At 49.7% G+C, this 24,723-nt stretch overlaps 1 protein-coding gene across 5 annotated transcripts in view; it reads left to right on the forward strand.

Annotated features, from left to right (window-relative positions):
- The first annotated feature begins 9,514 nt into the window (after positions 1-9,514).
- The window catches only part of MLPH (melanophilin), a 28,806-nt gene continuing 13,597 nt past the window's right edge, over positions 9,515-24,723 (forward strand). For 2 of the 5 annotated variants that reach the window (XM_087731598.1, XM_087731599.1), the window contains exons 1-7: positions 9,555-9,810; positions 13,802-14,023; positions 14,246-14,382; positions 15,788-15,826; positions 16,936-17,030; positions 19,582-19,777; positions 21,112-21,272. In XM_087731598.1, the coding sequence (XP_087587724.1) occupies positions 9,701-9,810; positions 13,802-14,023; positions 14,246-14,382; positions 15,788-15,826; positions 16,936-17,030; positions 19,582-19,777; positions 21,112-21,272 (960 nt within the window). In that variant the 5' untranslated portion in view covers positions 9,555-9,700. Of the gene's footprint in view, positions 9,811-13,773; positions 14,024-14,245; positions 14,383-15,787; positions 15,827-16,935; positions 17,031-18,074; positions 18,204-19,581; positions 19,778-21,111; positions 21,273-24,723 lie in introns of all 5 variants that reach the window. The other 3 variants (XM_087731600.1, XM_087731597.1, XM_087731596.1) reach the window with 3 other exon arrangements.

Below are 24,723 nucleotides of genomic sequence, written 5' to 3' on the forward strand. Positions count from 1 at the left end.
GAACATGCTTTCTGGCTGGGATGGGCTAAAAAGTTTCCCTTTTCCTGTCAATCCAAGAACCCTGGCAAGACAGCTCTGCCTCTCCCGCTGCTCGCAGCCTTGGTGCTTCTTCTCAAGTCTGGAGTCATCCATGTTGTAGCCTGCCAACTCCATCGTGTCCTGCAGACCATCCTTTACCCCTCCAGCCAGAGTATTTCTGGGTGGCAGCTCCCCTCTCCAGACTGAGCAAGTCACGCCCGCTTCAAGCCACCAGAAGTTAGACACTTCAATTTTGCTTCTCCCTTTAAAAAAAAGAAACCCAGGCTGACATTTCGAACCATGCCACAAATGCCTTTCCTGCGCCAGCCCGCTCTCATCATCGCTGTTATTCCCGGGGCGAAGCAGGCTTGGCAGCTCAGATGGGGGGGGGGACAGGGCTCATATGACTCACTGAAAACCACACAAACCCAGCCAGGTTTCTGGTTTCCCCTCCAGCTTGCTTGCTCAGCCTGCCTCCATGGCTGGAGGAAAAGAAAAGCAGCTTATGTTCATTTATTGCTGGGTATAGCAAGAGGGTGTTGATAAGCAGATGGCTTATCCAAGCATCTCCAGCAGCTGAGCAAGATGAACTGTATCCTGCAGAGCCAGCGTGTCACGAGTAGTTTGTGTGGTTTAGAGAGCTTTGCTGGGTGGGTGTTTCATGCCAGCTCGCTTCCATCGCCTGCTCGGTTCTGTGCAAGTCACCAGGCCCGTGTTTATCACTGCAGAGCCAAGGCCTGGCATTGCTGGGGGCTTTTTTAGGTACGGGGAGGTGATGAGGCTTGCAGAGGCTTCAGACAGGTGGCTGGTATTTCACAGACTAGGAGGCACCTAAAATCCAGCAGAGACAAAGGCCTCTTGCTGTGCCCACGTGGCTGGAATGTCAGAGGTGCTATGGAGGATGTAGGCTAGGACCTGAGCTGGGGGACCTCGGAGTAAAGCTGCTGCTGAGGTGCTAGGTGGGAGCTTCATAGGCGATGATCAGATGAAGGACTTCATCCCTCAATATTTCCACCACCAAGCCCACGCTGCAGCAGACTGGTGATCTCAAGCGCAAGCTTGCAGAAACAGGAGGGGCAGGCAGAGCCCAGCTTTGCCCTCTGGCACCTCCTGAGCCCCAGCCAGGTCTGCTCAGGCACAGCCATCCCTGCCCCAGCCAAAAAGCCCTGCGCCACAGCGCGGGGCCTCAGGGCGGGGTAAGTCTCTGAGGATGCTAGATTGCACTACCAGTGCATCCTATATATATAAGGCACGCACCCTGCAGTGATGCAAGTGGCTCCGGTTCCACTGGGCAAGTGGCACCCCAGTGTGGTCGCCTGCAGGGGCAGGCTGTGAGCGATGGAAAAGGGATGAGGGCTGATGTTGGCTCCGTGGCCTGGAGCAGCAGACAAGCAGGAACGGTGATGAAAAGCGTAGGAGATGGATCCTCTCTTGAACCTGCTCATCAGACGCTTGTTAGATCAGCAGAGAGTAGCCCTCTGGGCTGTCGCATCCCCAGTGATGGCGGGTGCCTGGGCTCTGGGATGCGCCTTGCTTTTCCCCCATCGCCCCAGGGAGCAGTGCCAAGCCAAGGTAATGCAAGGAGCTTTCCAGATTCAGGGAGCAGATAACCGCAGGAAGGATTCTTTCCTCACCCTTCCCCCTCTGCATCCTCTTTGTATTTGGAAGAACAACTCTGCCTTCCATCCCTATGCCTGCTCCAAGCCCTGGCAAGTGGCCACCTCATCCTAGCAAGGCAATGGGAGCCATCAGCCAGCAGCACATTGAAAAGAGGACAGGAATAATGGTGCTCACTGACGGTACGGGGCAGAGATGGGCACATGGAAACTCATTAGAGAGTGGATTGACCAGAGAGGCTCTCCTTAGGTGACCTTGCTGGGAGCGTTTGCACGGCGCCGAGGCTGCCAGCTGCCTCCCACCGATCCTTCCCATCCCTCCAGGGTTGCATCTGGTGGGGAGAAAAGCAACATGCTCTGTCTTTTCTAGCTGGAAGGCATCTCACGTCTTGAACAAGAAGGGACCAGGGAGCCTCCTGGAAGCTGGAGCTTCAAAATAGACAAGAAGGGACCAGGGAGCCTCCTGGAAGCTGGAGCTTCAAAATAGAGCCTAGGGCAGTCAGCATGCTGGAAACAAGCTGCAGCTCAAAACAAATCCCATGGCTGATGCCAAAGCCACCCAGCCTGAGAGCAAAGAAGGGTGCTGGCAAAGAGCACAGGAAGACTGGCGTGGGAGTGGCTGCCAGGGCAGGCATGGCCAGGAGGTGCCCAGGGCTGGGTGGAAAGAATGGAGCAGGTCTCCTTTGAGGACAAACCATCACAGGGATCTTCTTCAGGCTCTCTGCTGGTTGGTCCAAACCCAAGCCATAGCAGGTAACGTGGACAGTGGTAAAAAAGCCACATGGTTATGGAGGGGATGGGTTTCAGCTGGGCACCCATGGAGCTGCAGGCCATGGGGCTAAGCCAAAAGCACTGCTCATCCGCTTGTCCCCTTGTGCCTAGCCTCACGGCCCATCTCCTGGGCTCTGCACCTTCATTTCCATGCCTGCATCTGCCCCATCGTATGCCTGCCCAAACTTTCTCCAGCCTGAGACATGCCTTCCTGCTTCACACCCTTGCTTGGAGTAAAGGCAGAGACATCTCTGAGCAGGATGCACCTGGGCAGGTCTGGCAGTACTGAAGCGCTGCCTCACATCACAGCGGGTTACTGGGAGGTAACAGGAGAAAAGATAATTATTTGTTTCAACATTAATTGAAAGTAAATAGAGCAATAGCCTGAAAACATCCCACAGTGTGGGCACACACCCGCAGCCAGTGACTTAGGCATCATGAGCCTGTACAGACCTAACAAATTAGTTCAGAACAAATTTCAGCCTCTACAAAGGACAAAAATAAATAAGGCTAATAGGGTGAGGGAAGGAGAGTTTTGCCCTTAGGGTGTCTTGGTGAGGTCGGCAGAGGTGTGCCAAGCTGCTCTTCAGCAGCAGCGACTGGCCCCGACGCCTGCCTTCTGCCTCCTCCAAGGGGGTCATTGGTAGCCAAGCTCCAGCCCCGTTCCCCGACGCTAGTTCTAAGGGTCAAACACACTTATTTTCTGCTTAACAGTTCAGAAAGTCATGTCTTCCTCCTGGTCAGGTGCCAAGCGTAATTTATCTCTACGCCTCCACTGCATGACATGATGCTCCTCAGGGGGCTGAGAAATGCGTCGTGTACAAGGTTTTAGGGTAAAAAGGATTTGGATTTTAGGGTGTTCATGTTAGATAGCTCTTTCTGTGGACTCGCAACTGCTTGGTTGCTGTTTCCAGTGTTTAAATACTGAGGGCAAAAGGAGATCAACTTTGTTTGCAATCCAGTGCCCAGGAGCAGCCCTTGGGAAGCAGAACCCAAGCCAGCTCCAACCCTGGTTCCCATGTGCCCCAACCCCCCTGTTCGGTGAGGTAAGTGCACGTGGAGTACACAGGGATTTCCAGAGTGGAAACCATCCCGCCTGGCCTCGGAGAGGCTGTGGTTTAGTCCATGGGGTCTGTGTTGGGGTCCTCTGCCTTTCTGAGGCCTTGGGGCTTTCATCACGGTAGATGTTGAGCCCCTTCCTGGTCCTCTGTCCTGACCACCATCTTGGGTGTCTTACAAAGCAAAAGCCAGCTGTGATTGCTTGCATGGGCCGTCAACAAGACCTCCAGGAGGGTTTCTGGTTTGGGGTTTCCCTCTGGTGGGAATGGTCTGCTTTTCCTGTTCCCAGCTATGAAGCCTTTTCCAGGCTGTTTTTAGGCTTGATTTTTCTTCTTTTTGACAGCTGTGGATCTCTGCAGATCTCTAGGGACTTGCTTCTGGTGTCCTTTAGACAAGTTGAGTCCTTTGTTATCATCGTCTAGTTGTAGATGTCCTTGCCAATTGCAGGGGGGGTGGACTAGATGACCTTTAAAGGTCCCTTCCATCCCAAAGCATTCTATGATCTGTTTCATTACACTGTCTCCCCAACATCATCTCTTAGCAGACAGGCAGTAGCAAAGGACAGATGTTTGGGGTCTGTTTCTTCCTGGCAGTGATATCAGCCTCTTATCATCGTAGAGACCCCTCTGGGCTTTAGCAAAGCAGGATTGAGTTCAGTGATGACAGCCTGTGCCTTCAGACAGCCTGGAGCAAGCACCCTAGACATGCACAAGCTGCTTCGTTTCTCAGGCAGTTAGCTCTCTAAAACTGTGTTTGTTTCGTTTTTGACCCTGCTAATTGTCTGAACAGGAACATCCAGTTAGTGTCCTTACCTGATAGCTCTGATCTTCATGTCTTCGTAGATGCTTAGGCTTTTTCCAATGTAACTGGTGAAGCCTCCAGCCCCTTCCACAGCGTTGCTTTCCATATGGATAGTGTTAATCCAAGTCGTTGCTGCAGGCTGAAATCCCAGGCACAGCATGATTAAATTTAAAATTTAAAGGGAAAAAAACCTGAAATTGTCAGGGTGACCCTCTTGGGCATTTGCTGAGATCACTTGAGTTTGACATCTGCAGCAAAACTTCCACTTCATCATTGTCAAAATGGTGTGAAAAACTCTAGGTTTTACTGTGAACTAGATGGGACTATCCCAGAATAGTGCAGCTGGTCCATCCCCTGCCTCGAGACAAGATTACTGTGGCCTATGCTGTGTTTAAGCTGTTTGCAAAGACCTCCACCTCTGCCAGTGACAACTGAGGAGTCCTCAGGCTATTCTAGGCTATTGCAATGGAGGGTATTTGAACACATGGGTTAAAGCCCAGCCCTCTGAGACACACTAGGCCGTAGTCTCCAGAGGGAAGGCGTAGAAACCTGGTCTGGTCTCCTTGTGGAGCACTGGGAAGGATAGGGGATCAGTGCTCTCGTTGCCAGCTGTAGAGGAGTGGGAATGGACTGGCCTGTCTAATAAGCAGTCTCCTCCATCCTAGATCTTGTGATCTTTGAAGTATCGCAGTACTCTTGGCCCAAATCCATCAGCATTTCGCATTTAAGATGTATTGAACCGTTGGTCTCTGGAATAGCTCCTACATCCATGTTAAAGTCGATGATGAACTTTAGCCAGATCCAGGTGCTGACCCTGAAAGTGTTTCTCAGATCACACTCCCAGACTGTGGGTAGGATTTGTGTGGTCTCCACAGTCCACGTAGCCCAAACCAGTCTTTGTTTTGGTCCATTGCTGCTGGGTTGCAATAGGACAGAATCCATTAAGACACCTGTGTCAGAAATGACCTTGAATTCATGTTGGTTTTGTAGGGATTTACTCATGTTTGTTCAGCTACTGTTTACAGTGGTAATTCCTACGAGCTGTAGAGGGTGATAACCTTTGCCAAATATTTTACAACCTGCCTAAAGGCAGATGCTTGAATTATATTTTTGATCACTGCAAATGATGCATTCTCACAGGACCAAGCTCACCTAGCTTGCTAGGGAAAATCCTGTTCCTGTGAAAAACCTTAATTTCTGGTAGAAAGTCTCCCAGCTAGCTTTTTGTTAGGCAAGTGTCTGGGTTTCTCGTCATATTAAGGCACTAATCGGTGAACAGAGATTGTGGCATTTGTTCCTTTCCAAAGGCAAGCTGGAAACAGAATAGGGATGGTTCAGTCTCACTCGTGTTGGTAAAAAACAGGTGAGGAAAGTGGAAATAATCCCTGATACATGGGAATATGGGGCTTTGAGCGATATGAGGGCAGTATGGCAAACTTGGATGAGGTTTTGGTGCATAGTCCTCTCTGTAAACAGTGCAAAGATGCAGTGCTTCTCACGTCAGGTTGACAGTAGGCTTGTGGCATAATCCATCAAAAAAATTATTAGATCCACATTAGAAAAACTGGGGCAGATAACAGAAGGGAGAGATCACGTATCCTACTGCTCCATCATCCAGACTAAAGCTCCATAACATTCACATGGTTAGGAAAAATGTCCTTACAGCTTCCACCCTATAAATGATACTCCACAAACTTTGTTTTCAAGTCTTCTGTGATGGTAGTTTTCTAATTGCAACAAATGTCAGAGCATCATTGTCCATGATAATGTTGAATGGCCATTTTCTTTAAGCAAGGCCATTGGGGTCATTCCAATGAGATGTGGTCATGCCATAACATAATTAAACAGTCATATTAATAGATAAAACCCATAACAGTCCCTCACAGGTCACGTATAGAAATAGCAGTGGCATTGTACACCTCTTCCCTGTCCTGCTTGTTCTCCTCCAGCGTGATGGGGATGATAAGAGGTCTTTGTAAAACTGCCAAGGAGCTGAAGGGAAAAGGAATGCCATCCCAGCCCTAAGCAATCTCATGACTCGGAGATGATTGTGAGGGGATGCTGGGAGAGGCAGAGGAATCCATGAAATTGCCTCTGCCAGCAGCAAAGGCTCCCTTAGGGTCCGCAGCAATATGTTTGCTGCTGCCTTGTTTGTTGGAGCTGCCCTGCTTTTGCTATGCTCCTCTGAATAAGGGTCTTGTGTCCTCTCTCCCTGTGGCTTGGACCACATGGGCTGGAGCTGCTGGTGGATGCTCCTTGTCTGACTCCATCTGGCTTTTGGAAACTCCTCTAGCTTGGCCGGGTGCTTGGGACGACCCTAAGCTGATGGGAGCCAAAACACCCATCGGAGTTGTCCATGGAGTGGGAGCAAAGCTGGAGCTGGCACCATTGTAAATCGACCCACCCCCCAAGCATCATTTCAGCAGCTTATCCCACTCAGCCTGCTGGTTGTTGCCTGCAAGACCCTGTTTTCCTACCTCCGCGGCTGCAGGGGCACCATGCTGCACTGCAGTCACCCCGGCACGGTGATCCACCGCAAAGCAGTTTGTGCGAGGTGGAAGCAGCATGGCGTGTCCTTCTCCTGCATTCCCAAGCGGCATTTGACCTGATGTTTTGGTGGCAGCTGCTTGCGTGCACCAGCACCAGTTTTACATGCAGGGTGGTGGGAACCTTGTGTAGGCATGTCTTCTCTCTGCAGCACTTGGGGCAGCTGTTTGGAAAATTAAGCATCATTATACTTAAAGAAATTTTCTTTTTCCCTTGGTTTGGCCAAGCAGGGTCCTCTGCACCTGGAGATCCCAGGCTGAAAATGAGGATGGGGGAGTGAGAGTGTTGGCTGGTTTCACTGCGGTGGGACTTGCTGTCTTTAGAAGTGACCGAATAGTATCTTCATCCATCAGTTTTCTTGAACTCTGCTTATGGGTTTACTTCCAGTTATCAGAAAAAACACTGTAAAATGGATAGCTGGAGAAGGTCCAGGCCACTTGTCCCATATATTGGTTTACAGTTGTCTTAGAAAAGATTACCAAGAACTGCAAAGGTAACAGCTCAGGTGAATACTATTTTTTAAAGAGAGGCTCTACTTCTAGAAGGGCATGTTTCTCTTAAAGAAGATACCCCAGAAATCCCATTCTTTTATCATCTGGGAAGACTGAAAATCAGAAATTGAGTCTGAGCTCCATCCCTACCTGGTTTCCCAGGAGAGGCTTAGCTTGTAAAACTTCTCTCTCCCACTTTGCCGCCCAGGTACCTGGACCCCCAACTCAACTGGACTTGAGGTCCAATTGAGCGTCCAGCTAACAGAAAACACGTTAACTCACCTTGTCCTTTGCATCCCCACTCCTAACTTCCACCCCATGCACACGTGGTCATCACAGGCGCTGGTGAACTTCATATAACATCGTCTGGCCCTACAGAATATGGTGGTGTCTATGTGAGTGGCTCTGGGGTTGTTTTTTGTTTCTTTTGCATGAGTTCATAAGATTTGGAGCCTTTATTCATGAATAAAGGATGGATGATATCATCATGGTTGGATGATAGGGGAAAGAGCTGTGGGCAGACGGGTTTAATTGTCCTTCTCAAAGCAAGGGGTCACTGGAAGCTGGTGGTTGCTGGGTCTGGACCACTACAGAATTCAATAAACCAGTTCGAAAGAGGGGAAAAAAAGTCTGTCTTTGCTGGTACACACACCACTGAGCTGGGGGAGGAGGGTTTTTCTGAAGAGACACAGTTCCTGGGCCAACGTAATACTTGAAATTTATTCTGTGGACTTGCCAACTGGGATGTTTCCCATGTGGTGGTTTTCCAGCTAAATTATCACTTTTTGGGGTATTGGCACTACTGAGCACTTGCATTTTTCACATTTTCATGGCATAGCAGGCCACATCTTCCTGATTTTATGCAACCTCCATATCCTTTTGGAGAAGAAAGTATTTGGATCCAGGCAGCGCAAACCCCAGCATTGGAGCTCCTGGCATGATTGTACCCACAGGCCCTGGAACAGGGTCTCCTTGTGATGTTAATTAGTACCTATTGACCCGCTCCGGTGTTCGGGTGCAGTGGGGCGCGCACGGGCTCTCAAATACGCTTACATAAGGAGCAGCCCAACCGATGTCTGGCTCCTGCCAATAAACTAATTGCTTCTGCCGGGACCGCATCTCTGCTGGGAGAGGAGCTAGAAATCAATTTCTGGCTTCCAGCAAAGATCATGCGTTCCTGATGTCTGAGCTCAACATTGCATCTGTAATCATCACCTTTTCTGCATAAAAATCATCCAACTTTGGATTCAAAATCCTTTTCTGGCTCTGTTCACCGAGTTTAATCTAATCTTTGTTTCAAGTGAGTTACTGGGGTGGATAATTCCCTGAACCCCATGGGCAAGTGCAGCAGCAGGGAGGCTGGTCCTACTGGGCAGAATAGTTTTCCTCTTTGATCTTGCCATCTTGCTCTCTGTTTAGTTACCTGTTGTGGAAAAAAAAAGTGTGATTAGTATGGGTATTTGCTCTGCTGAAGATGAGAAATGGGTTTCTTTTCATATCCAAGGACTGGGGAATTCCTGCGTAGAGACACAGGGAGCAAGAGACCATCTATGGTAGTTGGGTTATTGCAATATATATCCCTTTGGGTATGTGGTATGGTTTCACAGGATTTTAAGAAAGATGCTAAACAACTTTTCTTGCTAGCTGTAAATGAGGGGAGCACTGTGCCCTAACGAAGCTGTTCGCCACAAGCAAAGCTCAGCTTCCTGAATTGCTGTGAGAGCAGTTAGCAAAGGCGGGGGGCGGCCGTGCCGGTGGGGGCAAGCCAGATGCTCTTGATGTTTCCTCACAAAGCTGTTGACAGGGCGGGGAGCGGGGGGGAATTGGTTTAACGAGATCAGACACAGAAGAGCGAGTCGGGGAGCAGAGGCTGGGGCTTTTGGGCAGGACCCACCGTGATGGAGCCGGTCCCCGGGCTGTGCAGGCGCAGCTCCCCCCGGGGCGGCTCGGCCCCCTCCCAAACCCCGCGGCCGGCCGGCCCCGGGGAGGCGTTTGAAGGTTTCGTTTGATTCGCGCACCCTGCATAAAGCAGGCAGCTACTCCGCGAGTAAACACCGCCTTTCACCCCAGCCGGGCGGACGAGGTCTGGAGCTGGCGGCCGCTGCGGGCAGCACCCCGGGGGAAGGCAGGGCTGCCCGCCCGGCTGGCGGCGAGTCCCACCGCCGATAGGCGCCGCGCCAGCCCCGCTCGCCGCCCCTCTCGGCGGGCGGGCTCGCCCGGCAGAGCGGCTGCCGCGCTGCCAGGAGCCGGCCGGGCTGCCCGCAGCTCTGCCGCTGCCCGCAGCTCTGCCGCTGCCCGCTTGTGCCGGCAGCCGCCGAGGTGGGGCCGAGCTCTGCCCCCGCCGTCAGCATCGCGGGGGAGCGAGTAACGGGACCGGGTCCGGCTCGCCGGGGCGCGATGGGGAGGAAGCTGGACCTCTCCAAGCTAACCGATGAAGAGGCCAAGCACGTTTGGGAAGTCGTTCAACGGGACTTTGATCTGCGGAAAAAAGAGGAGGAACGGCTGGAGTGAGTATCTGCTCTCTGGTCGGCGAGGCTGGGCGCAAGCAAGCCGTAGCCGCGGACCCCTGTACGTCCTGTTGCACATGGGTTGTGGGAATAAAGTAACGCGTTGAGGGGAAACAGCCAGGACCTGGCTGTTAAAAATCAAAGCTGATGGTTAATAGATTACGTTACCAGCGGCGAGGTGACGCATTCGGGCTGCAAAGGTGCAAACTGGCGCCGCGCCACTGGCGGCGACGCAGATCGGTGTCGCTACGGTGGTTTACGGGGACAAACATCTGGCCCCTGCTCAGGAAATGCCTTCGTGGGGCTTGACGCTGGCGTGGCTCTCACGGGGAGACCTTATCTTGGAGCAAAGGATGGGATTTGGCTCCCTTACTTCTGTTTCATGTGGTGGTTCTCATGTGTTTAGGACAGAAGGGATGTTCAGTGATTCAGTGGGTCCTGGGAGTCCACAGACTCCTGAAGGATTCTGGAAAAATAACTGAGAGGAGTAGTAAACCTATTGTGGTAGCCTTAAATATTCTATCAGGGGGCTGTGCTGTTCTGGGAAAGTTTTAAGGGGCCACAGATTGGGAAAAGTTTGAAAATCACTGGAGCAGCGAATGGATGTATAGGGCATTTGACAAAAGTGCTGTTTAAAGAACATTCAGTCAGATTAGATTAAATTTTGAGCATGAGAAGTTGTCGGTCTTTAGGCCTTGTTCATTACCTACATCAGGCATTGAACTTAATAATTTCTTAACTTTATTTCAAGAAGCTGCAGTGTCCCTGTTCACGGTCTGGCCACGTTCTCATTATTATCCTGACGGGATGGCCTGCGCTCTCAGGCCAGGTTTGGGCAGTGCTGCGCCCCCGCTGAGCCCTCATACCCTGCTAGCTCCAAATGCTGTGAGCCAGGGCTGGCTCCAATAGCACAGAGATGCTCTAGGGACCAGGAGCATATTGGTTCGTCTATCAGATCCAAAGGGAAAGGTGAGGGATGAGAGTCATCCTCCTTCATTTGGGATATCTGCATCTGAGCTGTCGAAGCATCCCCTGAAAGCCTGCTGTCATGGGTTTCCACGCAAGGTGGCATGGCAGCCTCTACGTTTATACCATTAGCCACAAGAAGCTCTCAGTCACATATTTTTGAACCTCCTGATTATTTTTTTTTGCCTAAGAAAACCCAGCCTGTGTGGGACGCAGAGATAATTCAGTATCATCATCTACTGCCTTCCTCTGCTGGTAGCTCTGAAGTGCAGGACTGAGATCAGACAAGGGTGTTGTTTAAAAAAAATTATCACTGTGGAAAGGGTGAATGTCTCCCTTGTAATGGATCTGAGCTCTGCCTGGAGGAAGGAGGTGGAGACCCACATTGCTGTGCCCTGCAGCAAAGAAGTGGGTGAGGTGAATTCCTTACCTACTTGACCTTGGTGCCAGACTGGCTTATCTGGGTCTGCTCTGATGCTTAGGAGGCTCCCAAATTGAGTGCCCTGGTATAGGACCTGCGAGAGGTGTGCAAGATAGGGTGAAGATCTCATGATGCTTCTCCCGGCTGCTGTCTCCCCTAAGCAGCGTTCCCTCTGTCCCAGCAGTCACGGCTTTTGGTTTTTTGAATTTGTCATTTAATCCTGCCCTGCAGAGGGCTGGTGTTAACCCAGCAGTGCCTGGCACTGCCCAAGTCTCTAGGGTAGAGCATGTTACCTGGTCCAAGGCTTGGTTGCCTCTCTCCACAGGATCAGGCGTAGCCAAGTCCATCCATCATATATTTCTGTAATACCTGGCATAGACCAGACCACCAGTCTGGGGAAGTCTGCCATGCTCCTGCATGCCGGACACAGAGCTATGTGAGCGTTTTCTGCCTGTAACAAGCTGGGACATGATGTGAGGTTATGGGAGACCCTGCAGCCATTCACCCTGCTCCCTGTGCTCTGACCGTCCTCATTTGCTTTTTCGTTCATTTGCTTTTCTATTCACTGGGCTTGTCAGGACCTGCAGGCCTTGAAGAAATGTTGCCCCCCAGCTTGGTCTGTTTGTTCCCTTTCTGCTGCTTCTCTGCATTTTCTTTTTGGCCGAAGCTATTCACCAACAACAGACAAAGGCTTCAGCTGGCCAGAAACTGCACAACCATGCGAGGGTAATGCTTTGCCCGAGAAATTAAATAATGGCCACTTTGTGGGGGCTCTCCCTGCTTCCTTCCATAAACATCCCTGCCAGCAACCCCATTTTTGGGGAACGGCTCCCTGTGTCTCTCCTGGAGCTCAGCTGGACCAACCCCCCTGCAATTTGGCATCCCACCGCTGCTGATTTATTCTGCCGTGAGCAGAGTGGGGAAAGGGCTGGCTTGTGCTTCTGCCAGCAAGAGGAAACAAGAGACATGTGGTTCCTGCAGGTTTTAAACTGGTTTGGCTGAGACTTGTCCTCCTTCGGCAGGTCTCGTGGGCAAGGGAGGGGAGGTGAAGGGATCCGACCGGTCTCTGGGAACCAGAAAAAGCAGTCCAGTGAAAGATGGGTTCCTGCTGGAAACAGCCTGAGCATGGGGTGGAAAAGGAGCACTGAGCCCAGTCCAAGGGTTTTCTATTTGGGGGTTTGTTTTTAGTAGCCACATATAAATTTACTGCTGGACATCTGCACTAGGTAGTTCAAAACACTGCTAGGATGGTGAACAGGTGCCCAGTTCAGTCTCTATACTCATTTTTACATGTCCAGATCCTCGATTAATGCAAGTCAGTGTCACTCCAGTGTAACAGCAAACACAGCCTGGCGTGCCAGCAGCAAGCTGGTGATAAGTCTCTCCCGGAAAAAATGAGAGCTAATCCCTAATGTGCAAACTGATTTGGTTAAACAGAGATTAGCTTGATTTACATTCATGTCGTTCTCACCACCAGCCACATCGCTGCTCCCGTGGACGTCCCAGCACCACGCTGCCACGCCAGCAAGGCTCCTCCTGTGGTCACCCCGGCGCCAGCCCATCTCCCTGGCAGCTGGAGGGCACCGGGAAGCTTTGTGCTCCACACTGTGTTCCTGAAGCAGCTTCCAAACCCGATTACTTGAGTTTTTTGGCCCAGGCTGACTTCTGCTCTGGAAAATGCAGCTTCCTAACCCTCCCCAGACAGAAAACAACCTTCTAGGACCTTCCCTACAAGTCAAACATTGCCTCTCAGCCATAGCCCCAAAGGCAAACATACCTGAGGTAGTGCATGGCATGGGGAACAAACAGAAAGCCTTTGGGTAGTGCGGGTGACCCCCACTGGCTCGGCAGGCGTTTAAGCTGGCCCTTGCTGTCACTGGGGGTTCGGCCTCACACAAGCACATTCCTGCGTGGGAACCTGCTTTAACAGCCGGGCCTGGATAGCAAAGGAAGCCTGTAGTGATGGACTGCCAGGAGAAGGTGCTGTTGGAAAGCACTCGTTTTGGCCAGGCTTTCACGGGAAAGTTGTGGGCACCTCCTCCAGCTGCTGTCCTCTGAACAGCCTCATTGCATATCGCTTCCGCTCTTGATAAAAGTCTCTGCTGAATTTAACACTGAAGGACTAGATCAAAACCACTTTTAATCCTTTTTAGTCTCAGATTGGTTTTTTTTAAACTGAGAATTCCAGAAAGCTTTTAATTCCCAGCTGGGCTTCAGGCTCAGAGATTGTCTTGGGTTGGGATGCAGATGAGACTTCAAGAGTTGCTCTCCTGAGGTTCCTCGGATTTATGATCAATACCCTGCGAAGCAAATGGGACAGGTTTTGGCACAACCAAATCTAATCTTAAATGTAACAGTGGCAGATCCTAATGTACAGTAAACCTGCCCTGAATCTGGAGCCGCCTTCTCTGCTCAGCTTATTTGACTCGTGACATGTTATTTACTAGATTTGCCCTACAGCTGTTTCCACAAGCTGCAGGACTTGGGATGTTCCCTAAAAAATCGTTCCTGAAATGGCGGAAGCATGATGGGGTTTGCCACGTGAGAGTTTGCAGTGAAATGCTAACAAAACCTAGTTCCTGTGTTTTGGGATGTTTTCTGCAGGGAGCTGAAATGCAAGATCGACCAGGAGAGCAGCAAGAGAGAGTTTCTGACAAATCAGTCCCACCTCAACGAAACCCACTGTGTCCACTGCCTCCAGCCCTTCAAGTTCCTGCTGAACAGCAAGCATCAGTGCCTGGACTGCCACTTCTACACCTGCAAGAACTGCAGCCGCTACAACAAGAAGGAGCAAGGCTGGGTCTGCGATCCCTGCCGCCTCTCCAGGTACCGCTCCTGCGATGGAGGGCAAGGGGCAAGGCGAGCCCCGGGGCTGAGGCTCAAGAAGAGTTGCCCAAACTCAGCATTCCTTTATGCTCGTTAGAAACCAGTTATGCTGGCTGGAAAACAGCCTGTGTTTTTGTTAAGAGGCGGTTTCTGGGTGAGGGTCTGGTCACCGTGAGCGTGGCTGGACTGGCTCACCTGTATGTGCATCCTCTCTTTGGACAGGATCGTGAAGATCGGTTCCCTGGAGTGGTACTACGAACACATGCGATCCCGTTTCAAGAGGTTTGGAAGCGCCAAAGTGCTGCAGTCCCTCTACGGCAGGCTGCAGCCGGGGCAGGGGGTGACCTCGGCGTTTCTAGGTGAGGAGGAACGCCGGGGTTTCTCCTGCCCTGCTGTGCACAGGGTGTCTGTGCAGCACCATGTTGGGATGTGCACTGAGGGAGGAACATCAGCATTGATGCCGCTCTCAGTGCCATGTGGTTTCAAGACTGCAAAACATTTTGGGGAGGAAGCAGAGGTCCAAAGCAATGTGTTCATACTGGGAGCAGCAGAGCAGATGCTCTTGGTGGATTTTTTTTCCTCTGTTAAGGTTTAAGGTTTTACCACAGACTTAAGAATATCTCATGCTTAGTTTTAAAAGTTTCACGTCCTGCAGTCTGTAAGTATGTAAGAGTTGCAGCTCTTGTTTTTCTTTCTTCTAGCTCTTTTTGTCACAGGGGAGAGCTTGTGAAATTAACCCAGGTTTAACCTGCAGGTCCAAAAAACAGAGGGTGAATACAGGCAGCGCTCATTTTTTTCCCCATAATCTAATGATATTTACAGCCAATCTGATGATGCTCTGACACTGACAAAACTGTATCAAAATTAGTGAGTTACCTGTCCCCATAGCTATGTTCTTCAGAGCTTTATGGATCTTCAGTATTTCTGAGATTGATCCGATAGTGCATAAATATATGCTGAAAGCTGTTGTTAATGTAGTATTATTTACTGGGTATCTGCTAGTTGCCATTCATACAGCTCCTGCACTGCTTGCCTATTGCCCTTGAAAGCCATCGTGGATTTTATTCCCATCTTGAGGAGCCACAGAAAAGTTTGCATACATACCATAGACATGAGCTGATTCAACTGGTCCAATCGCTCTTCTATCCAGACCACTCATGGCAGAAATATCAGAAAGACCGTGGAGGATAATGGCGTTGAATATAAAATTAATGGACTGAGAGACAATTTATGCAGTGTTCAATCTGAAAATGCATCAGACCCCACAGAAAGGACAATCCTAGAGAAAAAGAAACCACGTGTGAGGATAACAGTGCTTTAGGCTTCTTTAAATTGAGGTTCTGATGTCTTTTTCAAAAAGAGATGATTTTGTTGTTACTACTTCATTAACACCAATGAATTGGCTTGGGCCTTGAACAAGCAAGAATCTCCTTGGGGGACGCATCTCTGGTACAGCAGAACGACATGAGACCATTGCATTTTGCATGGCCATCTGCTGTTGGCTGTGCCTGCCCCTGCTGCTGCACTCCCAGGCGTGTTGCATCAGGACTGTGGAAGGGGTGGCAATAAGCTCTTTGACTTTTAAAAGTCAAGTCCTGTCTCCAAGTGCCTGTTTTGATCTCTGTAAAGAGCCTTTTTGATGGTTGTGCCTTGTGATGGCTAGAGAATGAGAACTCCAGTTAACCATAGCTCTGAGGCTTGTTTTCTGTGCAGTACCTGGAGAAAATGTGTTTATTTTTTCCCACCATTTTTCTTTTCATTTAGGTCTTCATGACAGAGTTTACAGCCTGCCAGACATTAACAGTAAGTAAAAAAAAAAGAATTCAAGCATGCAGCTTGCAGTTCAAGAGAGATTTCCAATGTCTTTTTCTCTTCACGCCCTCTGGTTATGGGCACTCCAGCATGGTTTGGTGTGGCTGGACCAGGGAGGACATCTTTCCACTGCAGTGAAGGTGGACTGTAATGCTCATCTCTTGCACTGTGGTACACCTGGGGTCTCCAAGGGTAGACTTGGATACAACAGGGCTTTTAGTTACATGCCAAACTTGAAGCTTGCAAGTACTCATCATCTCAGCGCATCTGCATCATATGCTTAAAGCTGGCCATATTCTTAAGGAACCCACTGAATTTGGGACTTCAGGTTGCGTTCCTTAGGAGCCCTTGCAGGAAAGATTCACTGCACCTTGCTGCTTGATATAGGAAAAAGCATTTTCCCTACCTTGACTATGGACTTGGTCTGGCATTTTTGCTGTTCCCAATGTACTGCTGGACTTGGCAGTGATCTGGGTACAGAGATGGGGACCCAAAAAGGAAGGGGTCACTGATAGATAGCAGAGCTGGCTGATAGGAACCAGGAATAGGAGAGGCAGAGCCGTGTTGGGCTGAGCTGTAGTGCCTTCAAACATTGGAGTCACCCAGATGGACCTCAGGGTGCTCTCTGTGGTGCAGGTGTCCTTCATCTTCCTGCGGTGGTCACTTCCACATCTGTGTTGGTGCACAGCTGGAAGGGGAGGCAACGAGAGGCCATCCTAGCTTTTGCAATATCAAGTGCTACCGGTGGATATCTGCAGTGTTGCCTATGAACTGCACACCAAAGAGCTTCTACGCTGCAGACTGTGGTCACTGCATGCCAGCTGCAGCACTGGCGCTACCTTAAGATGTTCCTGTCCCTTTCCCATCCTTTGTCCCCTTCCCTTTACTTGTGCAACCTACAGGCCATGGTGTAGTATGCAAAAAATTAAAAAAGAAAAACAATTTGAGGAGGTATTTCTAATCTGGCCCTTTTCACCCCATACAAGAAGCACTGCCTCACCGACAGGTGCATTGGTGTGACCACCACGGTGGGGACTTACCTCCCCAGGAATGGGGTGCGGGAGTTGCCCATACACAGCGTGCCATTGTCTCCCCTCCAGGTGAATGCCAGCTCCTCACCAGTGCTGGCATTGGGGATGACAGCGATGACGAAGACGATGTCCTTCGTGGAGCTGAAGCAGAGTGCTACAGCAGAGTAAGCGTTTCGTTCTGGGGCCCCTTCTGCCTTGCTCTGGGCCCTCAGCTGCTGCTGGCATGCCTTGGGTGGTGGCTTTCCATGCCACGTTCAAAACTGGGCCTTTCTCTGTTTTTCTTTTCTGAGATGAGCCCCTCTCCCAGTTTGTGTAGAAACAACCAAGTCAGTAAAATCACAGATACCTGCCCTCTGGAAAAAAGACCTGCTCCTGACACCGAGGAAGACCCCAATTAATGTAAACATTCCAGCTCCTACCCCATATAATGAGAACCCACCTGTGTTTTTTTACTAGAAGAAGAGATACCTGGTAGAGTAGCAAAGCACAGCTGGATTCATTGATTTATCTCCTGTTTTTTTCTGGGACTATGAGTATGGATTGAAATGCAGATTAAGCGGCCTGATGGGAAGTGTATTTGTCCTTGAAGCATATATGAAATCTGCCAGTGTGTTTGAAATGCTGGTACGATTACATACATGCTGTTACATACACACCATCTCAGCCTGCGGCTACAGGTATGCGCTGCATTTCACACACTTGATACTTCATTTTGATCTGCTTCTGAAGTCTTAGAGGCTTGTCCAAGCTGCTCCTGCCTCAAGGCAGCTGATGTTCTCCCAAATATCTGGGGAGATCTGCCTACAGCATCCTTTCTCTGAAGACAAGGAGATGCTTCAGGACTCAAAAGCATCTCCCAGATCTCTCTCTGAGCTGTAACCTGTCTCAGCTTTCCCATAGTGCCTTTATAAACCAGGAGAGAGCTTCTCACCATCTGCTCATGGCCACAATCCTGAGACAGAGACTGTGGAAATCAGGAACCCACTTTTCCTTGACTCTAGTATAAGCGCATGCTGCCCTGTATACCTGGCTCCCTGAAAGCAGTACAACTTCAGACCCGAAATTTCTCTGCAAAAAGCAGGAGCCTTGCTTTGGGCTGTGCAAACTCAGGCAAACTAAGGAGACAAGGGCCCTCCCTACCCCTTTCTTCAAGGTCAACTGTGTTTTATGTTGAATTTTCCTTTCTTGCACTTCCTACGCTGACTAAGATGCGCAAGACAAAGCGCCTGCTGTCTGTCCATCCCTTTGATTTCGAACTGGACTCGGAGTACTCTGCTCAGTCTCGCCACCAGTCTGTGCAGCTCTCTCCAGCAGCCAGCAGCCCCGATGTTTTCCAGGTACTGGGAGAGTGCTAGGGGGTTGCTTTCCTCTCTTCTTCCTCCTTGCTACCTCTGCTACCTCCTTCTTCAGCTGGTGTTGAGGGGCGATGGTGCTGATCCTCACTTCCCATAGCCCTGCTTGCTATCTCTTTTCCCATTTCAAGTGCTTTGCCTAAGGCTGAGTCAGGAGTAGGACATCTGACTGAAGTGAGGATGAGTGGTAAGATGAGCTAGCAAGAGGCTCTCTGCAGACAACGGTTTTCTTGTGTCGTCCCATGGCTATGGGACACTCTAGTTTCCAGCAAGCTTTTGGAGGCTCAGTATTCAAGGGATGAAGTGAAACCAGACTCCTCTCCCATCATCCCTTCCAGTTTGGGGCTGGTTTTACCATGTGGTGGCACTGGGGATGTAGTTGGCTGGCAGCTTTGTGGAGCACGCTGCCCTTCTGAGATTGAGAAGATGAATCCTGCAGAGCCAGCGTGACTGCAGGGACAGCACCTACGGGGTGGGGGTTCCCATCAGTTAGAGGGGAGAACAAAAGCTCTATGAACACTGGTTATGTCCATATAGAAGACTGTATGTGCCTTAGCGTCAGGAGATCATGACAAGGAGCAGAACCCCTGGGCAGCTCCAGCACAAGTGGCTGCAGTGAGCTGTCCCCCATGATCCCAGCGAGGGCTTGGAGTCAGCCATCCCCACCTTCCAGCTCTGGGGAGCAACACAGACAGGGCTGCCCTGGATGGGGCAAAAGATCTTCCAGCCTGAGATGCTTAAGATCAAGCTTTCTGAGCTGCTCCTGTTTTGCCTTTTCTGTTGAAATTTCGCTTTAAAAAAATTAAGCAGCTTTAAACTGTACCCCTGGGTAGAAGTAGGATGTGCTGAGATGTGTAACAAAGGCTTTAAAAAAAACTGATTCACATGATTCTACGTAAATTGATAAGAATTTTGGGCAAACAAGTAGATTCATTCTTTCTTTATCTAAGCCCGTCTTTATGCAGCAGAATTCAACGTGAGTCTAGGGGGGGCTGGCCTCTGTCGAGATCATCCAAATTAGATTTATCGGTTGCAGGTTATCTGAGGGGCAGAAGGTGGCTATTGTTTGAATAAGTGCAAGGGGATGGTGTTTTAAAAGACTAGAGCTTTTTGCAGTCTAGCTGTAGGGACTCTGTGCCTGGTTCTCGTAAAAATAAACAGTGCCCCCTGGTAGTGATGAGAAGTATTGCTCAGGGTTCATCAGCAAGACAAATAAGGCTTTAAAATGGATTATTAGGAATTGGCATTATAAAAGGTCAATCCATGCATGTATTGGAGGATAAATCTAGGAGCTGTTAGCAAAGGTCGGGAGAGGCAGCGAGACCTCATGGGCAGCTGCTTAGCAGCAATCCTCATCTCTCAGTCCTTCACAGATTTCCCCGATTCACCTGAAGATGCCTCCCAGAAGGAGCCCAGGATCGCGGAGGCAGATCTGGTCTTCCACCACGTCTTGCAGGAACAGGGACCAGGCATGAGCCCACCAGAGCAGCACTTCAGCACGGAGGTTCGGCTCACCGTCAATTCACGGAGAAGGAGCCTGGAAAGAAATGTAAAACCTGGTAGGTGTCACTGGCCAGGCTCCTCTTGTATCTTGGAGAATAGTGGCTGCAAGAGTTGGACCAAAATGAAAATGTCTGATTTTTTTTGAACAACCTCAAAGCCACTAAAAGGCTGGAGTGTCAAGACAAAATATCCATCTGCAAAAGTGATTTTTTTTTTCCATGAGAGAATTGGTGAAGTTATTTGGTTGTAATGGGCTGGTTTTGTCCCCAACAAACTCATTTCTCAAAGCCAGAAGGGTTGTTCTTAAGGTGTCCAGCCCTTTTGTGTCTGGAGGTCTTGTCCAGAGTAAACTAGGTACAATCAAATAAGACTGCTAGAAGCCAGACTAGAAACAACGGGATGTCCTGCAGGCAGCGGCAGATGAATTGAACTCCTTGCCAAAAGATGTTGTAGGTGCAGAAATTTTAGAGTTTTAAGAGGACTTGAACTGGAGTAAGACTGGACAAGAACTGGAGGCAAGCACTGGGGGTTGTTAAGTAGCATCGTTGTAGCTGGGCAGGGTGCACTGGCAGGCTGCAGGATCTGTGGTTTCATGAGTCTATAAATACCCTAGCAAATGACGGTGCAGAATTTGCCTTTTACTACTGTTGTTTTCCCTGTGGCGATAGCGGAGCCAGGAGCGTTGGGTACTGGCTTGTGCACGTGCAGCTGTAGAATATATATATCCCTCTGGGTCTCTAACTGCTTGGTTGTATTTTCACGTGCTTGATTTTCAGGGCACTAGGAAACATTGGATGAACTTTACTGTGCACTGTTTAAATTCCTACTCTGAGCCCCTCTGGAGCGACATAGCAGCAGGGCTCCCTGGCTTGTTAATTCCATTTTCTGTCATTGTTTTTGTCTCATTTGAAATTCTGCTTTAAAAAGGAGATATTCCAGTCTTTTAAATGCTCTGTCCTAGACTAGTACCTCTCTAGCCTGAGATAAACATCTTCCAGCACCTGAACAATGCATGAAGGGCAGCGTCCAAACCTGTGTTCCAACAAAATTGGGAAAACAACAGCAATTTTTGGTGAGGGGCCTGGCTGTTTAGGGCACGAGAGAGCAAGGATGATGCTCCTTGTGCCCACTGCTATCTCAGCAGCACTGTGTGGGACCCTGCTGAGCTAGGTGCTGTGTGGCCACAGTGGATGGAGCTGCAGCCTGGCCCAGCGTAGCCATCTTTAATCTTGATTTCTCTTGCAGAAGCATCTCCTGCCAGAGGATAGAAAGTGTGATTTGGAGAAGTGCTTCATTATTTGCTTGTCTTAAGGATGGGGCTGATGTCCAGGAAGTAACTCAGGGGTGTGAATCTCTTTTACCTTTGTGCTGAAGCCTACTCTCTCCAAAGGCAGTCCCTGGAACGAGCAGCCCCAGTCCCGGTACTCTGCAGATATGGACACCTCTGACGAGGATGTGAAGAGAGCCCAGTTCACCACCTACCCGCTCCATCATGCAAAACGCCGGAACAGAGCCTCCTCCCAGGAGAATGTCAGCCACTCCGGGAATCAGGTACCAAACAGCTGTTGAACCTCTGGTGAGACCAAGTCTGTGGCCAAGCCTCTCTTGCCATAAATGGTGCTTGTTATCTGCAAGGTGCAGGATGGTTCAGAGGAGAGGAGAAGCAGTGGTGGCAAACCAAGGTAGTCTCCCAGCCAGGATGCACAGGGGCAGTTTGGTGCCCATGCTTCCCATGTGCGGGTCCAAGAGGGAGCAGAGTGGATCCCAAGATCTCTGTAGACTCGAGATCCCTCTCTCCTCCTCTTCAGCTCAGGAACTGAAGAAGCTGGGAATGTAGACACTGTGCATTGCCAGAGCATTACAGCGAGCCTGTGGGATGACCTAGGAGCTGGCTCATCTAGGTGTCATCTCTTGGTTGCGTGGCACCAGCAAGATGAATGCCCAGGCCATGTCCTGCCCTCCATGTTGTGAGGGACCTGCCAAGGTGGTTGTGAAATGGGAGCAGGGCTGAGATCTGGGAAGGTGTGTTTAAGGCTCCTTCATTCATTAAGGTGAGGAAGAATAGACTTTTCTCCGTACCGTTAGGATGATGCAGAACTACTCTGGAGCTCTGTGCTTCTTCTCCCAGGTTCTCCTTCCCACCCTTCCACTTTTACATCAAAGAGAAAATCAGGCACTGGTGCTTCACTCTGCCCATGCTGCTGTCACAGTAACAAGCCTGCCTTCATTGCTGTTAATTTTCCAGCCTGTCCTTATTAATCTGCGAGTTACCTATGGTTTTCTGTGTCCCCAAAAAGGGTTTCTTCAACTGAATGCGCTGGTGCTTTATGATCAGACCAATGTTTGAAGGGGGACAGTTAATAAGCATCAAGATCTTTTCTTCCTTTGCAGTGTGTAGTGTTCCTGCCCCGGTAGGACTGGGTCGAGATAACCTGTCATGTATCTCTCCTGAATGACGGTAACAGGGGGAACAGTCTAGAGAAGGGTGTCAAAAAGGGTGCGAGCTTGTGTTTTAATTGTCAAGCAAGGACCTGCAGTTCCTGATGCCACCTTTGTGAACAGTGGGTGGTGGGAATGGTAAAAAGCATCCCTCGGACCTCTTAAGCTGCAAAATGCATGGTGATGTTTGACTACACAGATACACAGGGAGAGCCTGCTGCTTGTTTCTGCTCACAGCTGGTAATTTTGCTGGTAATTTTTACCCTTTGGGTAATCAGTGGGGGGATCTGTAACCACAACCATCCCTCAGCACCACACTTCATGTGCCTGTGTAGGGAAACCTTTCCTTCGCCTTTTACTTCTCTTGGCATTTATTTTAATTAGTAAATGCCATTCCTTTTTCAGTCAGCAGTAAATGGAAGAACCCTGGACTGGGTATCCTTAATGAGGCCATGGTACGTTAGGCATGAAATGTGCACCGTGGTTTCCAGTGGGGAAATGGGGCTGAATTCCTACCAGCGCTTCCGATGACTTCCTTCATCAGCTGCGCAAGCTCTCACTTCAGGGCAGTCCAGCGTGCTTTGTGGTTTGCTCCGTCACACCAGTACGAAGGCTGCTGTGAAGCCTTGTCACTCTAATGGTTACAAGACATCTTCTCACTCCCAATTTAAGCCCATTTGCTTTTATGCCAACTTCGTTCATTAGTTTAAATAGCTCTTCATCCTTCCTGCCCTTTGTGCTGCTGATGGGTTTACAGCTAGCAACCACCCTCCCACAGAGCCTTCTCCTCGACCAGCAGGAAGAGACCTGACTCTGTGCTGGACCATTAACTTCAGAACGATGCACACGTGCATCACTGTCGCCGTTGGCCAAGGCCCAAAAGAATAGAGAATGCAAGGATATCCAGATTTCAGTGCTAGCCAGCTCTGTTGTATTGGCAGAGCTGGAAGGGGTTCAGAAGAGGCTGGTGTCCATCCTCTTGTCCTGAGGGACAGTAGATTTGGATTTGGGACAGTGAGCAGTAGACTGCATTGTCCTGAGCAGCAAAGCTGTGGCTCTTGAGCTGCTTACAGGCACTTCCTGGGTACGTCATGTAGCCATCATCAGGGCTTCTGGGGTATCCCAGCCCACTATGGGACATCCCAGGGGACAGCAAGAATGGCTGCGTACGACTGGTCACCCTGGCGCTGCACTTCTCAGAGGCTGTGCCCTTTGGCGATTCAAGATATTGGCCTGTGGAGTGTAAGGTCCAGAAGCATGTTTGTTAACCCCCATTAACCCTGTATTGAATCCCATAGCCTGGCTTCAAAAGCAATGTTTTCCTGGTAGACGCCTCATTGGCATCTGAAGGTTTCAAGAGGTGGAGACCTCAGCTCTTTGCCCTGCATCACTTTGACCCCACGGATGAAAACCCTCTTTCCTAAAACTGCCTTAGGTGCAAGTTCGTCAAAATATGTTTGATCTGAAAACCACTTTTACTTTAATTCTGGAGAGGATACACTATTCAGTCCCAAACACAAGAAACTTAACTTTTCAAGTAACAAAAGCAGAGGCTGTTCCCTAACCCTGTGACTCCAGGAGCTGAAGGTGCTAGAACAAAATTTAAAAAAAAAACAACAAAAAAACCCCCACACTATTAAAAAAAGCCCTTAAACCTCATGAGACATGAAAAGAAGCCCTGAACTGGTAACTGCAGGTCTTTGCCTTTAGGTCTTTAGAAGTTAGGTAGGAACAGGACCAAGCCACAAGGAACAGTATCAATTTACCAAGTTTCTTCGCAAAAGCTGTTCTGCTGTACCTCAGGGAAGCTCAGTGGTTCTGGACTCCTGAATCTTTGATGCCATCTGGCTCCTCTTCTTTACATAAAGCTTCTGTTAGAGGTCTTTGGTATTTGAGAGACTGGAGGCAGCACCTCTGCTAGAGTAACCTGTCTTCCCTCCCCAGCAGCAAGTGATAGTTTGCCCTAACTGATGTCCTCCTTATGGACTGTGTTTTAAGTTTCTTTGGTTTAAATGTTTTAATACAGAGCAGCATTTGCCAGCCTTTGTTTTGTGGAGAGCACTGCAGGGTGGTCCAGCCCCTGATGGGGATGCACCCTAACAGATGACCACCGTGCATTAAAACCAGCCTTGCTTGGGAAGGAGAACAAAAGCAAGCTCTTCAGCTCCTCTCCCTGTAGCCCATCAACAGCAGACCGTGCATTATGCTCTGACCTCTCTGAACCTCTGTGTTATGGTGGCACGGTGGTGCGGGGTGCTCAGCTCGTCACCATCTCTTCCTCTGAAGCTGATGGACCATCACAGACTTCTCATTGTCACCAGGAGTGATGCAAGAGTCAGGCCTTCAATAGTACCGAGAAACCACTTAGAGATGGGTTGGATTGCTTCCTGCCTGTGGGTTTAATGCTGTTTAAAGATGCATTCAGTACAGGACAGTAATTACCGCACCCTGCTTTCTGGAGTGTCAGGTTTTTATATTCATCTTCCCTTAAGCAGATGCAATCTCTCCAAGTTGTTGTGAGGATCTAATTAATCGAACACTAGCAAGCACAAAAACTAAGTGA

This window comes from Nipponia nippon, unplaced genomic scaffold (genome assembly GCF_047370975.1).
Source record: "Nipponia nippon isolate SJK-2023a ecotype South Korea unplaced genomic scaffold, ASM4737097v1 scaffold_5, whole genome shotgun sequence".
NCBI lineage: Eukaryota > Metazoa > Chordata > Aves > Pelecaniformes > Threskiornithidae > Nipponia > Nipponia nippon.